The sequence below is a fragment of the Ixodes scapularis genome, unplaced genomic scaffold, assembly GCF_016920785.2.
Source record: "Ixodes scapularis isolate PalLabHiFi unplaced genomic scaffold, ASM1692078v2 PGA_scaffold0__279_contigs__length_252992795, whole genome shotgun sequence".
Classification (NCBI taxonomy): Eukaryota; Metazoa; Arthropoda; class Arachnida; order Ixodida; family Ixodidae; genus Ixodes; species Ixodes scapularis.
Window position 1 is genome coordinate 23747276 of NW_024609835.1, and position 19219 is coordinate 23766494.

A 19219-nucleotide genomic window follows, 5' to 3' on the forward strand; every position below is an offset into this window, starting at 1 on the left:
CTAGAGCTTTGAATGAATCAACTGTGAAATATACGTTTTCGCGCGGATTGCCACGACGTCTCATGTGCTCTGGACTTATAGTGTCTTGGTTTATTGGATTGAATGAAGTGCCAAACTAGTCGTGATTCAATCTTGGGGTGTTGGTTTTATTTTGAATTTCACTAACTTTACTGTAATTAGAGATGGGAGATGTTTCCTCATGACCTATTTATTAGCTTTGGTTACAAATTATTTTAAGAACAGATTTTTGCTTTTCAATACGAACACTATCCTCTTTGGAGACGGCGGATATAAACCACATAAAGATAAAAAAAGAAAAAAAATCTTATGCCGAACGTGTGAGATGCGGCAATTAAAATTGTCTTCCCTTCAGATGTATATACAAACTCTACCGCATTTGCGGTGGGACCCAACTCATGAAGGTTTCATTTGTAACCTTTGGAGTTAGTATATGTTATGGTGAGACAAATTATTGCGTCGGTAGCATCGATGCCGTCTGGGTAGCAAAATAGGCCTGTAGTTCCCTAGGTTTGAGCAGCTCTTTCGGCGAGCAACGTGAATTATTTTGAGGTCGCGTTTTGATTGTGCTTCATTAAGTTTTTCAGAGTTTCTTACGATGCTACAAAAAAAAAAAAAAAACTGAAAGTTTGCCTGATAGGGCCTTCTGTGGCCCTATCAGGCAAAGAGATGCATTTTCTGGTTCCCTGACTTGCTCGTTTTTTAGCACGTACTCTGTGCGGCTGTGTCATGGCGCATTTTTTTATTTTTATATATATATATTTTTTATCATTGTTTTATTTTGATTGGCGATGCATTCCATGGGCTGAATTCTTTTTGTCTCTTTTGTTCGTGACACCGCAAATATATATTGCAATTTTGCGTTCAATAAACTCAGTTGTAAGTCAGCGCTACGTCCGTGTCACTTCTTTGTCTGGTCCTCGTCTTTTCGCGCTGTTTTAATTCCGAAGTGTCAATTCCTTGTCTGGTCCTCGTCTTTTCGCGCTGTTTTTAATTCCGAAGTATGTACCAACTCGCCCAAGCCCCAAGGAAAGAAATAAATTTTTATTGTTTTGATAACGCGCTAAGACCGGGAGCTACACATTTTTTTTTTCAAACGCTTTGTTTGAAAGTAAACATATTCGACAGATATCTGCCTGGTTGGGTGAGGGTTAAAGTCTGAAAATGTATCTCCAACTAAAAAATGAAAGGCAACCCGACGTTTCAAAACCAAGACGGTTTCTTCTTCAGGGGTGACTGAAGGCACGCGGACACAGCAGCAGCTCCCAACCTCTTCGTCTTCAAAAAAGAAAAGAAAGAAAGAGAAAAGGAAAAATTAAAAAGGAGAAGTTAGGAAATCGAAAAAATTGTAAAATAACTTGTTAGTTATGAAGATGGTCGTCTCTTCGGCTTTTCCGTCAGGTCACGGAGGCCATGCGCGTACACAGAGGGCAGAGCGTCCAGCGACCTGCTTAGGTTTCCTGGCGTGTGCTGGATTTGCCACGAATCCAAGAAAAGTCTTCTTCAAAAATTAGGCTCTGCGTCCACCACGTGCGCGTTCGCAAAGTCAATGCGATGGTCTAGGGTATCGCAATGTTCGGCCATGGCGCTGCGCTCACTGTCAAACTTCCGCACTTCGTTCTTGTGTTGGCGGATACGCTCAGGAAAGTTCTTCGTCTCGCCGATGTAGGTTGCGGGGCACTCTGTGCAAGGAATGGTGTAAACCACGCCCTGTGTTTTTTTCCTTTGGTAGACGGTTTTTCGGTCTTGGCATAAAACTTCCCAGTGTGGACGTGGGCTTGTGGGCCACCAGAATACCTTCCTTTCCCAGTACTCGCGCGAGCGCTTCGGTTGTTTCCTTTACGTAGGGAACGCTTTTACGCGCGACTCGATGGGGCTGTCGTTCTTCTACTGGCACATGGTTTTGTCTGGCGAGACCTTGGCGTCGGGCGATGCACTCAATAAAGCTACTAGAGTAGCCATTTTTCTTTAGGTCTTCAATTACGGTCTTCTTTTCCTTCTTTCTCTCGGTTTCCGACGAGCAGATAGTCGTTGCCCTACGCAGCAGGGTCGAAACCACTGAGGCCTTTTGAATCGTTGGATGGTTGGAGTCAAAATCGAGGTAGCGTCCGGTGTGTGTTGGTTTTCGGTACACCGCAAACGTCAGATCTTGTCCTCGTCGGTTCACCAGCACATCAAGGAACGGCATGGTGCCATCCGTCTCAGATTCCACGGTAAATTTAATGGCCGGCTCGATAGAGTTGAGGTGTGCCAAAAAATTAGTCTCGTCTCTTGCGCTATGTAGATGATTGTTTCTGCATTCTCAAAAAACGGGACGTGACTAATTCCGCTATTTGTCGTCGGCGTCTTCCAGGAAATCGAAACAGATGCCGCATTTTTCGCACTCGTTGACGCATTTATTCAGTCATTTACATGTCAAGGAAAAACAATTTACACTGTCACTTTAAACAAGCGTTGCTATGCGGAAAACAATTAATAATGCGCGCAGTATACGTTAGCAATAGGTGCTACAGCGAAGATACAATGTGCGACACTGTTAGCGCAAACACGACATAGTGTTCGCGCTAACTCGACGCGCTAACACGACACGACTGCACGACACGTGACCCCGGGGGGGGGGGGGGGGGGGGGGGGGCTTGCGCGGTGCATTATGGGATGTTTCCCAAAATGCACCGCGCGGTTACGCCGACGCCGACGGCGGCGCCGCTCAAGCCGGAAACGGGCCAATAAGAGCTGCGCTCTAAAAGTGCAAAACCATCAAACGGTGCAATTTGTGGCTGGAAGATAAGTTTAGCAAAAGTTTTAGTTGGAGTGAAAACTTTCAAACTCACCGTCGTCAGTCGGGATCCGAACGAACGGGTGCTTCTTGTCCCCGACGCTGCTTGGGCACCACTTTGCGTAATCGCACGAATAAGGTAGTTTAAAGACACGAGAAGCCTTCCACTGGCCCGAAAGTGCGAAGCTCGCGCAGTGCGATGATCGAGGCGCCGACGCTTGACGCACCGAAGGCGAGCGAAAGTGCGAAAGCACTGAGCAGATCCACGGATGCCTCCACAACGGTCCACCGGTTTCAGAACGCGCAGAGCGCAAGCGCGCATGCAGCGGTTTCGTTCTAGAAACGAAAAAAAAAAAAAAAGGCAAAATTTTGGGAGCGTAATATTAAGACGAACTTTTAAAAAGCTATGTCATATTTTTAAGAATACGTAATTTATATTTAGTGAAATTATATGCAGTCATAACTAGAGCTAAATGAAGATTGATTCATTATTGTTTTGTTTCGTTTTTAGTAATGAGCGCCTCCGACCACGCGAGCGCTGCTGTACACCTCTATGGTGGCGCCATCCGTGCTCCGGCCGCGCAACTCGCTCTGTGTCCGGAGGTTGGCCTAAATCTTCGAACGCCAAGAAAATTCAAGTACTAGCGCCAAATAAGAGTGCTATGGATTGGATGGTTTTGGCTGAATACTGCCAACAACACTTATACTGATTTACTTGCTAAGCGCATATGTGTTACGTTTTTTGATAGTCTTCTTTTTTATTACTTTCCTTAGCCGCACTGGCGCTACAAGCGGGAAACGTAAGCAGGCCGCCTTACGTTGCAAAAAAAAAAAAAATTTTTTTTGTTGCGTTTGGTTTTTTTTTAATTCTTAGGGAAACCCAAGTGCTGGGGCATCCTATTCTAAAACTCTCTATTTCTGCTTGGTTAAATAAAGAGCCGAGCTACCGCGGCATTGCATGCGTCTTCCACGTCTCCTGGTCGCTTGTGTATACGCTCTTTCTTTTGCTAAAGTACGAACGAACGTGCGTAAGGGTCAAGGGTTCCGTGCTTTCGGTAACTAGTGATAAGCCCCGACTATTAACCACCGGCCCGGTTTTACCGAAATCAGGGTAAACCCAAATGCGCCGAATCGGAGCTTGCCTGAATAAAATAAATGCAAGCTTTTCTACAGCATTAACTTCGTTTGAACAAGAACAAAAAAGCCTACATTTAACTGTCCGCGAGGCTGCTGCTTCCTTCGGAGCGACGCACTTTATCTCGTTTTTGTCTGGTACCGGGGCGTTTTGTAAATGTTCAGGTCAAGCACTTTTGTTCTCTGAAAAAAAAAAAAGGGGGGGGGGGGGGGTTGCCATGTCCGTGTCTTATTCCACATACGCCTCGATTACCACCGGTTTCTCGCTTAACACCAAAAATTAAAAAAAAAAACAATAACAACGAATGTGTGGAAAAAAATAAACTCCGACAAGGCGCCTCCGAATTCGAAGAATATAACGCCGAAAACAAGGTACCCGATGCATAACCTACTATCATCTGTGGCTACGTCGACCCAAACGACGTAGGCAATCCGCCTCCGATTGACGTAATCTCAGGGCGGTCGCAAAAAAACACTTCAGGGTATTGTGACATCGCCCAGTGCCCTCTCCCTCCGATCAAGGGCAAAAAGAGAATCAGCGCCCTTCCAAGCACACGCAAGGTGGTGTCGCTCAAGGGCAGCATATTGTTTTCCCTTGCCCGCGTTACCCTTCGCATTCGGCGTGTCCCCTTTCCGCCCCGTGCGAGTAGCGCCTCCACTGCCTTCCATCCAGTTACCCTTGACGCTCGAGAGGAGCCGGACACCTTCTTGTGACTTCGTTGTTGTGAGGCGACTACGGTTTCGGTTGGTGTCTTCATTTCCGGGTTTGTCTTTTGACGTCTCGTTTAGCTTTCTTTATTATGTCATTGCGCATTGATACTAGGTAAGGAACGCGGAAGAAACTCGAATTGTACTTGCAGGTGTTTGTTCAGCGCTATTGTGACCCTTCTGTGCGCGCGAAACAAGACCTAGATTGGCTCAAGATGAAGATCTTGGGCGTTCCGGATTGGATAATCCTGGTGGCGACTGCGTTGGTCCTGCTGTACTTGTAAGTAAAGCTCTCAGATTTGCAATGTAAAAAGGGATAAAAAAAGGAGGAGGAATTGTTCATGGTATTCACTTTCCGGCTAAGGTGGTATTTTTATTAGGCAGTAGTTTCTGTTTACAAGTTGTTTCTACAAAAAAGAGTCCTTGCGAATGCGGTTCTCCACTTCTATTATAACCGATGTCTTGAGCACAGCAGAATAAATTGATAAGGTTATAAAACAACTATATATCGAGCAAAAAATAGAAATGTAGAAATCTAAGTTTGGAACTGCATTTAGAGATGTATTGTTTGCTGGTGGTCTGTTAACTGCAGGTTGTTTGTTTTACAAGAAAATATGACGTGACGGCATTATACATTATGGAGCCATTTTCTCAGTGTTGGTTAAAATAAATGCTTCCGAAAATATGCATTTTAATCGCTTTAATATAAGAATACCGAAAAACGATTTAAAACATTATGCAAAAAAACGCGAGGCAATACGTCAGCCAGATGGGGCAGCAGTATTCGCCGTGCTATGGTTAGATTGCCAGGATATTCTCCAATGTTGTGCAACGGATGTTGCTCGGAACATGTGCAAGCGAGTGGCAACGTCCGCTGATGATGCAGCAATTGAGCCGGGTAATGTAATTCGCAATTCTCAAGGGCCGGTCGGTCGAGCGGAGAAAAGCTCTCTCTGGAACCGCTGTGCCGGTGCGTGCGCACGTGACCGCAAGCTTATAACAAATCAATTCACTGAGTATTAGCTCAAAGTAATCAAGTCATCAAGATGTCAAATATGGTAAATTAAAGTCCATTGTTTTAGTAGTAACTCGAAGTAATCGAAAGAGTAATCATAATGTGACACGTGGTCATAATAAATCGCTTAGTGTATAATGCTTCGTGTTGCGTATAGGGCGAGAGCACCCGCTTAAATATTTATACCCTCTGTACACAAACATACATTGAGCTATTCCTTTCTCCGATCAGATTTCTGTAATCTCGACGTATGGCTTCAAAGAGCGTGTACCTTGGACGAAAGAATATGATACGGAAAATGAACTACTGCATAATGGCGTCAAAACATTGTTGTCTTATTTAGCAAACAAGCTACGCTTTACAATGTATGAAAGTAATTGCTTAGTGCACTATTGAGACTACAAACGTCTAGCTGATCCGTGCTGTCCTTCTAGGACGACGGGTTCCTATCCTGGGGGTGTGCTCTTATAATACCGCTGCGTGTTCAAATAGACCCTGAAACGGATTTGTTCATCCTAAGCTATGCCAATAATTTTCCTAAAACACGACGTCGACAGAGGGAATAAATCAAGGAGAGACTGGCGGCACATACGACTGCTTTTTCTAGGAATGACCTTGTAAGCAGCACGTGGGCTCAGGCGACCGGCTTTGGCCTTGAGCGCGTGTCCACAACCCCATTCTGATTGTTCAGACTCTACGCGAAGTGGCCTTAAGTGTCACTTCCTCTCCACAGCTCCGCACAATGAAACACATTAGGATTAGGTAATGATGTTCGAATGTGTAGTCAGGGGCTCGGACTTGCCGCCCAAGAAGGAATCCTTTCATGCGAGCAACCGACTAAATACAAGGGTGCCCTGCATGAAGGGATACGTCCAAATTAAAATGGAGGCAGCGAAGTACACTGCCCAAAGTGTCCTAGTGGTAACAAAAAAATCAATTTTTTTTGCACAAGAATAATAATTAATAATAATAATAATAATAAAACAAACGAAATTTGACATATATCTACAAATTCAGGTCTGTCAGACACTTTATTATATTTGGTATGTAACTAATTAGAAATCAAACAAGCTGCGTACGCGAGATTTGTTATACTCATATACATCACCCGACACTTTTTTTTTCTGGTAACTTGTGAGAAAAGAAAGACATCTTCAGTGGCTTGTCTCCTTTCTTCTGTTTTTCTTCTTTTTTGTCCCGAAGCGCAGTTAAAATTTGCCCATCCTCGATTCCTTTCGAATACTGGCCAATGCTCGCATCCATGTGCCCAAGCATTCTTCGCTCAGCTTTCGCCTACCCAGTATCCGTCTCCGTCACCGTATTCCGCGGCGTTGTCGCCCGAGTGCTGCGTTCGTGTTATTCTCGGCCGTCTCGTGCGACATGTCCTTCGAAATGTCCTCCAAAACGTCGATGCTGATGAAACTCCCGAGCTCTTTCGCAATGATCACCCTGCGCGTCTTGTTCATGAAGTCACGTTATCGGGGTCCGGACTTGATGGGGTGCTCCGCAGCACGGACTGATTTTTTTTTAATCAATAGCTTCAAGGTGCTCATGTCGCACAAAAGCCGGCGTCGGCGTCGGTGGGACGCGAAAATCCAGGATTGGTTGATGCACTCTAAGAAATGCTTGCGTGTCCACCTGCCCGCAAAACACTCCAAGAGCCAATCTCTGCGATCTACGAAATCAGCCCAGCGTGTGATGAGGCGAAACATCCGTTTGGAATTAAAAATGAGGTCCGCGCTGTGGCATTACGCAATGCAAAGCGTCACGCTTGCATTGCGTAATGCCACAGTGGTTGTACGGCTTGGGAACGAGCGAAGCTTTACCATATGTTTAGCTATCACGTTCCACCCTTAAATGCGAAGCTTAAGGCTTTTCCTATAATTTGATTAAGCATGTTATTAGCTTTGTCAATCGCCGACCTCCCTCCGTAGATTGCCGCGTTTGATTCTCCCAAGTAGTCTCCCCAGATTTTTAGAGTGTGCGAATCCAGATGCGCAATAAGATCGTTTGATTTGATTTGACTTTTTTGTGTGTTTCTGCACCTAGATATGCAGAAGGCCTCCGCACCGTCATCACAGTCAGATCGATCGAGCCCTGAGAGTGGGCCCGAGTGCTGCGTCAGTGTTCGGCCGGGACTCGTGCCCACTCAGGGCGCCGAAGGGCAGACTCGGGGCCAATAGCCGAGTTAGCACGAGAAGACTTCATGAGGTTTCATAATAGAGGGGAGGCGATGAGGAGGCTTCAATTATTTGGGGGTGTGGGGTGAACCATGGTAACGGAAGGGAGTAGTATGCACCGCTGATGAATGAAAACTCATACCATATAGGTGTGAACGACGGAATTCACACGGAGAAAGTTTCCCCACAGTAGACTTGCTACGGTCCAAATTAAGTGTTGGGCTAGACGTATTGGCGGTGAGATGTTTTGGTGGCGCCCTCCTATGGTTGCCACTCGTGACGTCATTATCCTGTGAACAACAAGTTCGATCCTGTTTGTAATTAGCACTGTGGCAGCTTGAAATCATTGCGCTTTGAAGCTAACACTACCAACACCGTCAAAATTGAATTTCTTACATTACTCTTATTTCCGTCGATGGGAAATCCTTTGCTGACGTCATAGTCAGCATTCCGCTAATCATGGAAGGCCGATCGCAGCAACGCTTTCGATCGCTCACGTCGCCAATACACACCGTGAAACCAATTAGTGCAAGCGACAAAACGGAAAAGGATACATTTTTCAATCTGACATTATTTAATTTCTCTTTTCTTTGTGTGCATGTGTGTGAAAAGATTTGTAACTTTTTTCTTGTCTTAATTATTTCATACGTTAACCAAATAGTGAAGTGTAGCGCTAGTTCTGTTCGTACCTTCATCTTGTCCTTTTCCTTTGCGCTAATAGACCTTTTCCAAATACCGACGGCACCAGGCGGTGGCTGCACGAACTAAAAATCAAGGAAGTGACCTACCTGCGCTACCATCGATAATGGGAGCTACGTTACCAGTTGCTTCGCTCTCTGAGCAGCGTCGCGTGCCCAACGCAACGAGGTAGGCCTAGCGCGACTTTAAAGAAGGAAATCCGTAGCGTCCACCCAAACGTCGTGTTTTTCTTTCCGTCCACTTTCTTTTTTTGTGTAACACAATTATATATATGCTGCAATTACGTGTTCTACTCGTCGATTTACAGCCTCATTCCGAATTTCCTCGATTTTTTCGTGCCGACTTCCACCGCTTGGCATCGGGCGCTCGCGCGTGCGCAGAACGCTTCTCGGAAAAGGTCCATTGTGAGTTCACGATAGAGTCACCGGCAACCTGCTAAGCAATGGGCGTGGCGAAATCCGATAATCTTGTTATCTCTCGTCAGGCAGTACGAGTCCGGCTTCGACCGATAAAAGCACCAAAAAAACCAAATCACGAAACAGAAACCGTGGTAACAATAAGCCTTGACACGCCTTAAAAAAAAAAAAAAAAAAAAAAAAAAAAAAAAAAAAACGGAAAAAAGTTTTGAAAAAAAAAAAACAAGAAAAAAAAAACGAGTTACTAATGAAGTCTAGAGTATTTGTATTCCTTGAATCTGAATATTGCCACAAAGGAAGGTAACGCGAGGATGAACAGTGCACTAAAAAAAAAAATCACAGGGTCTTTTATGTAATCCCTAAGATGACTGGAAGGCGAAAGCCCAAGCGCCGATGTAAACGTGATAGCGAACCTCCGAACACAGCGCGCTCCTGACGACGCACTTTTGGCACCGTTTCATTGGTACCTTTTGTGTCGCCGAAGTGTTTTTGTGCCTTTCGTGTCGGCGACGTGTTTTCGCTCAAGGACTTTGAAGGTCGACCGAACAGTAAGACATACAAGGCTTTCGCCTTAATAAACGTTAGTCTTCTAGAATTCCGTGACCGAGCGTTGCTTGTTCAGCCCTGCGCGTGGCAATATCACGTTCGTTTTGCCCGAAGATGTACCTAAACGCGAGAAAACACGAAAAACCTTTGACCAGTCGGGACGTCACACTAGGATCTTTGGGCAGCCAAGCGCGTGTCGCTCGTGTGGGCAGCGCGTGCAATTGCAAGCTTGCCAGTTGTATTTTTCCACAATGACGTCTTTTTTTTTTTTCCTTTTTGAAACTGGGTTTGATAGGCGCTGAAGATGCACGAGAGCGGATATTCTTAAAACTCATTATATGACTTCACCACATTCCGGGAAGGGGGTGTTTCAGCGGTACTTTGAAAAGGATTTTCTGATACCTCCGTGCACCAAGTTGAAAAATAATCTCGATATTCGCAATCCTGGAGGCAACATGAATATGATTAAAGTGCTTTTACTCATATGCATAACCGCTTCAGTTTCCCTTTAAAAAAATTCGGTTTTGTATGTATGTTTATACAGCCTAGAACTTGGTCCACCTAAACAGGCCACGAGTCTCCAAGCCAGCTGTAGATAAGAAATTTATCCAGTGTAGTACAACCGCTAGCATGGGGTCTTTAACGTGCATCACGCAGTAGTGATACAAGACCGCACGCCGGTAAACTCCTCATCAAGATCAAAACGGGCAAGGGGGGGGGGGGGGGGGGATTGAGTCTAGGTCCTTGTTCTGCAGTGCGAGCTTTCGCTCCACGTGCTCCGAGCTGGTGTGCGCTAGCCCACTCGGCCACCGATCCCCCTTTTCCCTTTAAGCTGTCAATGACTGCAGTGTAAATGAAGAATAAAAGAGTCTATGAGGGAGTACATTGAGAACCATGCGTGAGAGTGTGGTAAGTGGTAGACTAGAGACGTGGCTTTTTGAGAAAATCCTTTATATTATCCTTGACCTTGCGAAGTTGCGCTGTGAGTGAAGACAGTGGACGGATACGCAGATGTGCCCCCAAAAAGTAGAGATCATGGGATAGATGATGTATTTCCATGACTAAGTAGGCAAATGAATTCGCGTGCGTCAGTTTACATGGACGTATGACTATTGAGGGTATGGCGACCTGCGGGCGGCGCCACTTTTTTGTTTTAGTAATGTATGCTATTTGTCTTATCTTTAGCCTAGTTAAGGACTCTGTAGTAATGCCAACAACTCTCAAAAATACAGACAGGTTAATGGTGAATAAATACGGAATATAACTAGGGAATTCCCGTAAAATTATTAGTTCACTCTAGAATCAAACTAAAAGAAAATGGTACAATAGCTCTGCTGCAGTAATGGCAGGTTAGCCAATATACAATCCAACATAAAACGTATCACTGTGAGATTTAAAAAAGCCTGACCGGCGTCGAAGTATCAGGGTGGAAATCCTGGATAGTTATTGTTAAGTATTTTAAATAGGCCATTATTAAAATTCCGCAGTGTGTAGGTGTTATAGGTTTTGTTTTTATAGCGTATTGATACACTTATTGTTTGCTTATTAGATGACATCGTGTAATGCATTCTGCGTAATGCGCACGAAGTCCTATACACAGGAAGTTTGATTGATGATAGAATTTAAAAACGGTCAGGTTCTTTGGAGTGTATGCTGTCGTTTTGATATTTTAGGGGTATGTCGTCAATTTGCTAAAAAAGGCATCTACTTAATACGTTGGGTTGTAATGAATCTTTACAACCTTGTAATGAACGTCTACCACACTCCAGCAACACCATTATAAAACCGAGAATAGACTGCGCTAATAAGAAACAAAAGCCGATATCTGAGATGCAGGTCATAACGTTTTCAATATTCTTGCGGTTGCTCTCCATCAGGACACATATTCTTCACCCTGCAGATTCTATGCAGATATGTGGAGTTTCATTTGGTTCTTTGCTTTTTCTAAGGTATGCAGCAAGATACAGAAACTACTGGAAAAACCAGAATGTCATTCACGAAGAATTCTCTCTCATATTTGCGGCTGCCCGACGAATGATCTTCAAGGTGAGAATCTTATGCTGGATGTTCTAAAACAATGTAAATAAACTGAATTGCAGGTATAGCAAGTTTTAATGGACCGGCAATTGAAAAACGTAGCTGTTCCTTTTGAACGAAGGACTTCGTAAACAATATCCACGGTAGTTATTTTTTTAACAAACCTGTTCTGTACAGCTCTCGAACGTTCTGAGCTATACGATTTTGAAGTCAACATGTTAAAACTAAAGATCGGAGCCGTGAATTTCTAAATGCGTATATGGCAATCTTCCAACACTTCGGACAGTGTCTGTTCCTATGTGTCTATTCTTAAGCTATAATAGTAGGATAACGGTGATAGGCATACTATGTGGATATACTAACAGTCTGCACTGCATGCAGAGATATCCATTTCTCGCTCGCAAATTTAAATTACGATGTCTCGCAATAAATAGCTCTCATAAAAATTAGCTCCACGTAGTTCATGATTAGATCGGTGCCTAGCACGTGCATTCCATTTTTGAGTGAAAGAAGTATTTTCTTCCTTGTATGCTTGTTTTATATATAAAAAAAACAACTAAAGTTGGTGAATTCAAGTTTTATTTATTGTAGAAAGTCTAACAGCTCTACAGAGAGCGACGCAATTACCACGAAGAGGCATGCAATCTGAGGTTCGCGCAATATTTCGAGCCTGTTGTATTTTAATGACTGATGTATATTTCAGCCATTTCATCAAATGGACCAGGATAGATACCGTCAATTTGGGAAATTATTTGGGTGAGTTCACATATCTTTCGCCTACTTTAAAACTATCTTCTAATCACGCTTTCCGCACATTTTGGGCTTACTTTCAGCGTTTACGAAGCCGCAAAACCCCTGCTCTTTGTGGCTGATCCGGAATTGGTGAAGCGCGTTCTGGTCAAAGATTTTCCTTCCTTGCCAAATAGAAGGGTGAGTGGGATGGTTGAACCTGTCCTTTACGCGCAATTGATTGCGATCTCTGAGAGCTCAGCTAGCCTTAATTCTATTATATATCTTTTTTTTTTCGGTGCGTATATTGAGTTTTATTTCACGATGAACCGCAGACGATGCTGCGAGCCATCCAATTGAATGAAACGCCGCGTGCTCGTCACGTGACCTTTGGGAGGAGGGCAGCGATGCGTGAGGCGCGTAGTCGCGTGGCGCGTTCAAGCCGCATCGAGTAGGGTGGCTCATGCCAACTTACTCGATGCGGCTCATGCCACTTTACTACTATATAGGCACTGCTAGGGCCTATATAGTAATTAAGGTGCGTGGGAGTATAGACGTTTGGCAGTACGGCATCTGGGCACGGCAGCCTTACTTACTACGAGTGCAGGTAATCTTATAGCCAAGTCAGGATGAATGGAGGCTAACGGCAGTACCCTTTAGAGAGGGCGGTAACTTGTGCCACCTATAGTCTAGTTGGCGACGTCTCGATAATGCGTGCCCGTGATAGCCAAATTGGCGCCCAGATAAAGCCTTTTCGATCCACAATGGCCAGACTAGCTTTTGAAGCGTGGCTGCTTCGCAAACGTATGTAGTCATGGGCAGTAATTTTAGCATTAAGTACGAATACATTTTATTCTCTCTTTTGTACTAGAAATTACCGAATGAGGAAGGAAGTGAGTAAGTGTCGAGTTATGTACCGGTTTGGCTTAAGCAGTGACAGCGTCTTGTTCAAGCCATAAGACATGTATCATCTTTTTTTTTTTTTTAGTGATTCACATGGCACAGTCTTTTCTTTTATCAAGTAGCTTCCCGTGTGCTCCTGCAATGTTACAATCATGTGCCAATTTGTATTCCTCACAATACAAGCATTCTTCACTGATGTCAATTTGTATATCGCAAATTACTTTGAACAAATAAGTTTGAGAGTGAAAATGTACAAATTTTGCTATACGTAACAGAACCACAAATAGCTAGTTTTTATTCGTCACTTTCACAGTAATTTCACACCTGCTGGGCCAAAAAGCACGACGGACTTTAAAATATTCCTGAAAGGAATAAAAAAAAAAAAAAAAACTCGACCGAAAGAGGCCTAACTTTGGTAAAATAAATTTATAGAATGCCTAATTAGCCACTGAAGGGACTGCATCGTCGAGCCAAGGAAACGAATCTGGGTGTAACCTGTACGCTGAACTACGGGTGCACTAACGTCGATCGAAATACTTTTCGGAGGAGAGGCGTTTCGGCGCAAGTCATTACTGTATAGGGAAAGTTGTTACGTGAAGATATAGGCAACAAAGAGTGACTTCCTCAAAATTCTATCTGTTATCGCCACTGTTGAAGGGCAAGTAAGTCGCTGCAGTAAGACTGCACTGAGAGAAATATAAAAGTACAGGCAAGCTGGTGAATAACAGACATAACCAGACCTGACACACCGGAAGAAGGAAAAAGAAGGATACGAAAAAAAGGGCGAAACACACAACGTCTCACAACGCACACAACGTTACAGGCAGACTAGGCTCCCTCTAACGCATCCTCAGCTGTTCTGTCCCATACGGCTCATGCATAGGTCTTGATGTGAAATTAAATTTGACAAAAGCAGCCGGCGTGTCAAGCTTTCATTATGGCAATTCTGGCAATAAAAATAAAAGTTCAAAAAAAAAAAAAAAAACCCGCGAACGCAAATGTTGTTGTCGTCGCGGCGTCCCAATTCGTTGCTGCAGAAACTTCCGTAGACTGACCAGCTGAGAGCGAGCAACAGCAGAACGAGCGTCTGGTATGTCCGTGTCCGCTGAGGCTCCATCGCCAGGGTCGTGACAGGTAACATGTCGATACTAGAGAGCCTGTATTACAGAGAGTATCCAACTGCTCGGTCGGCGTCACGTGGTGTATGGGCCGCGTTTGTGCGACGAGCTGCGAAGAGGGGGAAGAGGCTTTGATCGTCTACAAGTCTCTTCACGTTTTCGCCTCCTTTCCTCTTCGACAAGTGACAACGCAGCGCATGGGCACTTGCAATCAATCTCCGCAAGAAGTGTCCGCCATTAAATTTGAAACTCTCACGACCGGTTCGTTCTGGGCCCTCCCTACAATCTAGGTCATTTACATAATGGCGTTATCGGGAAGTATGCCTGCAGCGTCCTCGTTCGACGACACGTTAGGCATACCAGTCGGAGACGCGTTCCAGGCACCATGATAAGATTGCAAGACCGGAGCCCTGATTGCACAAACCTGATTGGTATAATGCTGATCAAAATCCAGATGGCTAAAGGCGGGGTCGTACTGGTGCTTGTACCCAAAGCTACACGCGTGGACATGTTTACTTGCATAACGTTCGCACTGCACAACCGCGGGTGCACGGCAGGCAGGCACCCTCAAAGCGCGTATCTCGCTCCTCTAGATTTTGGCTTTGATCACATCGAATGTGATGAGAGTGTGATAATCATTCTGATGCGCAGGTGTTAAGTTTCAACGATTCGCTTCTGGACAACATGATGAGCATCATCCCTGTCGAGAAATGGAGGAGGATCCGACCAGCAGCAAGCCCAGCGTTCTCTACAGGAAAGCTGCGCAAGGTTTGTGCCTCTATTTAATGGGTCTTCGAGCAGATATTTTATCTTTGACCGTGACTTAGGTTTGATCATTTCACTTGTATAGAAAGGGTGAAAGACCTAGCGTCATAACTCTTGAGGGAGTAAACTTGCAATATTTCATTCATAGTTATGTTCGCGAGCGTATGTGGGTTGAACGTGTTCAATTTCTTCGATTTTCAATTCGTGTGTTTCTGGGGGGCGGGGGCAGGGAAGAGGACCATAGGCAACTGCGTTATATGTATACTGCGCTTCACAATGAAGGTCCCCCCAACTGTTATCACCACTAGATGTTGCTGAAAGGTCGAGGGTTCTTGAACTTTACGCACTACTAACGTAAAACAAACAAAAAAAGTTTTTATATACTCTATTGTTAGAAAGAAATAAGTAGGGCTCATGGCTAAAGAGGCCAGCGCATCTCCTGTTTGGTAAAGCGCTGGTTCGAATAGTCTCGAAGACACAGGCACATTGTACATGCTCCGTGTGTAATAAAACAATCGATTCATTCAGACTCACAATATTATTCAAAAGCGTCTTGCGAAGCAAATATATGCCGCGAAATGTGTGCAACCAAAATGGATATGCCGCAAGATATGCACGAGCGCCCTTCGAAGGTGGAGTACTTTTAATGCGCCGTTCACATTCACCAGTGGGTGTCCTAATGTAAATGCAACTATAATTGGACACGGCCATTTATGTCTACTTCTACTCACTGATGTCTCGCCCTTTCTTGAACTTACGCAGCCCTGACGTTTGTACCATATAAAATCTTGAATTAATTTTGAGAATTTGGGTATTATATATACGCTGGTGCCTAGATGAGTTAAACCTTGTAAGAGAATTAAGTAAAGAAAGGAGACGGCCTTTGCTCAGAATCAAATAAAACGAGTGAGACCGTGACATATTTCTAGTCCCGGGTGCGTGAATAATTTATCTATACCATGGGCAGTAAACTGGAGCATGAGGATAACAAATGTTCCCTGAGAATGGTGTAGACCGAGAACCACAAAGCGCATGGTCACCGAAAAAACGACTGAGAAACATTCTGTATTGTTTCTGTAAGGAGTTAATATTCATAATTCCTGACAGTCGATGAAACGTATGGCGTGGTTTATTATGTTCACGCTTCTTGCATCGCAATTCGTTCTTTCGCGTCCTTTTAGATAAGTCCACATTCTTATTAGGTGCGAATATCCGATGCTGCGGACTGGACAAGCTACATGTTGTTTGAAGCTCTCGGTTACTATAGCGAATTTAAAATTAAAGACGCCTTGTCTATCCTATACCTTTAAATGAGCTATCTCAATGTATCATTCTAATCCAAGGCTAACTTTCGGGGACACGGCAGTTTACTTCCAGATTTTAGCGACACGTGGCGTATCGACCTTCAAGCATTTTCAAAGCGTAGCTTCTTTCGCCCCTGCACCCACAAAGCACCATTCTCAATCAAAGTCCCCCTACCCGCTTCTACTTCCACAAACCTCTACCTTCCTCCTTGTACCATAAGTAAAACATAATTGATTGCATAAAATCGAAAGAAATGGAAAGTGTGGGACAAAATGGTAGTCTACATGAAGCGAGGTGAACTTTTTCGTCTTGAGGGAAGAGGAGAGGTGGTAAAAGTATATAGGTGCATGAGGAGAAAAAAAGAAAAGAAGAGAACAAAGGCTGGACATAGCTTTTCTGGTGGGACGCATAGAGCAATTAGTTCAGGCGTTCTCCATCTTGGGATATGCGTTGATTAGGTAGTCATTTTGTTTTTCAAGTTTAGAAGATAGTCCCGCCGCATCCATCAGGTCAAGCACCGGTTAGGGTGCCGCGAACCGATTAGTTCATGCACTTCTTAGAAACATGAGTACTTTTGATGTGCTGGTGTTGATGACTACCTTGCCGAAGGTATTCATTGGTACCTCTCTACGGTCCTCGAACTTTGGTCACCCCCAGAAGTCATAGTCTGTGTCTTCGGGCTGACTGCAGGAGGTACGATTAGCTGTTTTCTACCGTCTGAGGTACAATTAAAGCGAAAATCAAGCACTTACAACACACTGGACTTGGTGTGAAATTCATTATGCATGGCCGGGGTTAAGACATCTTTATAAACATGGCGACATATCCGAGGAAGAGCAAAACAAGTCGAGCTAGTATATCCGCTTCATAAGAAAAAAACGGTACTGCCAAGAATCTTCTGGACCACTGAATGATCAGCGTTCCGCAGCTGTATAAATAAGAAAACAAGCTTGCGCATAGAAACTCGATAGCAGTTTCTTACTTAAAAAAAAAAAAATATTACTGCACGCCTTCACGCCGAAAGTCCAAACATAACTAAATGGTTTAAACCACACCTACCACTTTGCGTGTTTCAGAGAAATCAAAGGAGGTGTGGTCAGTGCTAGGAGGAAATCACCTCTCTATGCGACAAGCACATTGTTGATATTATTTTGAATGCTTTAAGTTCTAGAACAGAGCTGCTTAGTGGTGCGTCTGTCGAGTTTCCAAAATATAGAACGACCTCAAATTATTAATGAAACAAAGACACAATTGAGATTTTTTGAGTAATCTCAGTAACGGATGATTATTGTCTGCGTTTAGATATATGGGTTAATAGGAAACTACAATAAAAATTCTACATTTTACGTTAAACCGTTGCCTAGGCTCTGGCAGCGTCTCATTTAGTGTATTGATATTTTCTATTTTTGTACCCGGAACCCGTTTTAGGAAAACCTGGATAAACCTGATTTCTCCCTGAAAACACTTTTCTTTGAGGCGAAAACCAGCTGAAAGTAAAAAAATTAGAAGACATTCTAGGATCACTTCTACATGTGTCCCCAAAGTGGTTAGTTCAAATTTCACAAATCTTTTCTACTTTGTGTGACCGCTAACGCATATTCGCTTCCAAACGTGCTTAGATGATACTTGGAGACTGGAAGCAAGTCCATAAAAGCTAAATACTGATTGTACGTACCCTATCTAAGAAATATCATACGGATAATGTTTTAAGTTATAAAAGAACTTGCGCTGCTACTAAAAAAAAACTGACGTGTTTTTTTTTTCTAAGTAAAGTAAGTAAAAAGTTATAAGTAAAAACAAATTCTGTTAAACAAAAAAATATCACGCAAGCGCAAACACTACTGTTTCGGCGCATTATGCCAGTGCTGGCTGTAACGCGTTAGAAGTAACGACGTCACCGGTATCGCATTACTTTTTCCGGTAACGTGCTCGTTACTTTTTCAAAACAGTAACGAGTAACATGCTTATGTTACTTATTTCGAGTCACGTGCAAGTTATTTGCGGTACTCGTTACATATATTCTTACCAAGTCTGAAAAAAGTACCCTTCAATTTTTTTCGTGTTTCTAGGCGTCAAGCCATACACATTTGTACTTTTTTTAATGCATTCTTTGCGGGTTTCTTTGTTTTCGTGAGTATTTAGTGAAACTGAATGAAAGATAAGGAAATTATGTTCAGCTTCTGGATGAGCATAATCTTTCTTTAAATATGGCGCTTATGGATACCTCACCTGTAACGTCAAAAGAGTTAAACGTGATAATTCTTAATTCAAAAAGTAGCGTGCGTTACCTTTTTATCGGTAACGGTAGCGCGTTCTTTTTATTTGCGAGTAACGAGAAATGTATATCGTTACTATTTTTAGAAAATAACGTCTACAACTCTGGTACTATATTTACGTTGTTTAGTTTTATTAGTGTAAATAGAAATCATCACGCACTGAAACCGGCGCGCCGTAATGAATTTTATTTTAAATTTGCAATCTTTTTCTAAATATAACCCTTCAAGACTTGAATTCCAAGATGACTCCTTGCAAAACCCGATTTTTTTCCGGATTGTCAGGCATAAAAATAGCTCCCGATTTTTACTCCCCTCTATGGCAAACAAAGAAAAACCAAATACGAAGACGGTAAAAACACATCCTATTAAAATTGCGACAAGTAATATCATGCTGGTTTGCAAGAGTGGGAAAAAAATGGACGCAAAATATGTAGAGAAAAGTAAAAAAATCTTCGACAATGACGCGAAAAGCGTATTTAAATACGAAAATCAGTTTTAGTTTGCGGGTCGGAATAAATATAAAAACGAATGAAATTAGTGAGATTTTATTAGACATCGATGGTCCACAATAGCGCCGCGCTGCACCCACGACAG

General features: G+C 43.4%; 1 protein-coding gene across 2 annotated transcripts in view; it reads left to right on the forward strand.

Annotated features, from left to right (window-relative positions):
- Positions 1-4449: 4449 nt before the first annotated feature.
- The window catches only part of LOC115317158 (cytochrome P450 3A24), a 33864-nt gene continuing 19094 nt past the window's right edge, over positions 4450-19219 (forward strand). Inside the window, exons 1-6 of one of the 2 annotated variants that reach the window (XM_040206056.2) lie at positions 4450-4692; positions 4789-4916; positions 11442-11538; positions 12233-12285; positions 12363-12459; positions 14931-15047. In XM_040206056.2, coding sequence (XP_040061990.1) covers positions 4852-4916; positions 11442-11538; positions 12233-12285; positions 12363-12459; positions 14931-15047 — 429 coding nt within the window. In that variant the 5' untranslated portion in view covers positions 4450-4692; positions 4789-4851. The remainder of the gene's footprint in view (positions 4693-4788; positions 4917-11441; positions 11539-12232; positions 12286-12362; positions 12460-14930; positions 15048-19219) is intronic. The other variant, XM_040206062.3, reaches the window with a different exon arrangement.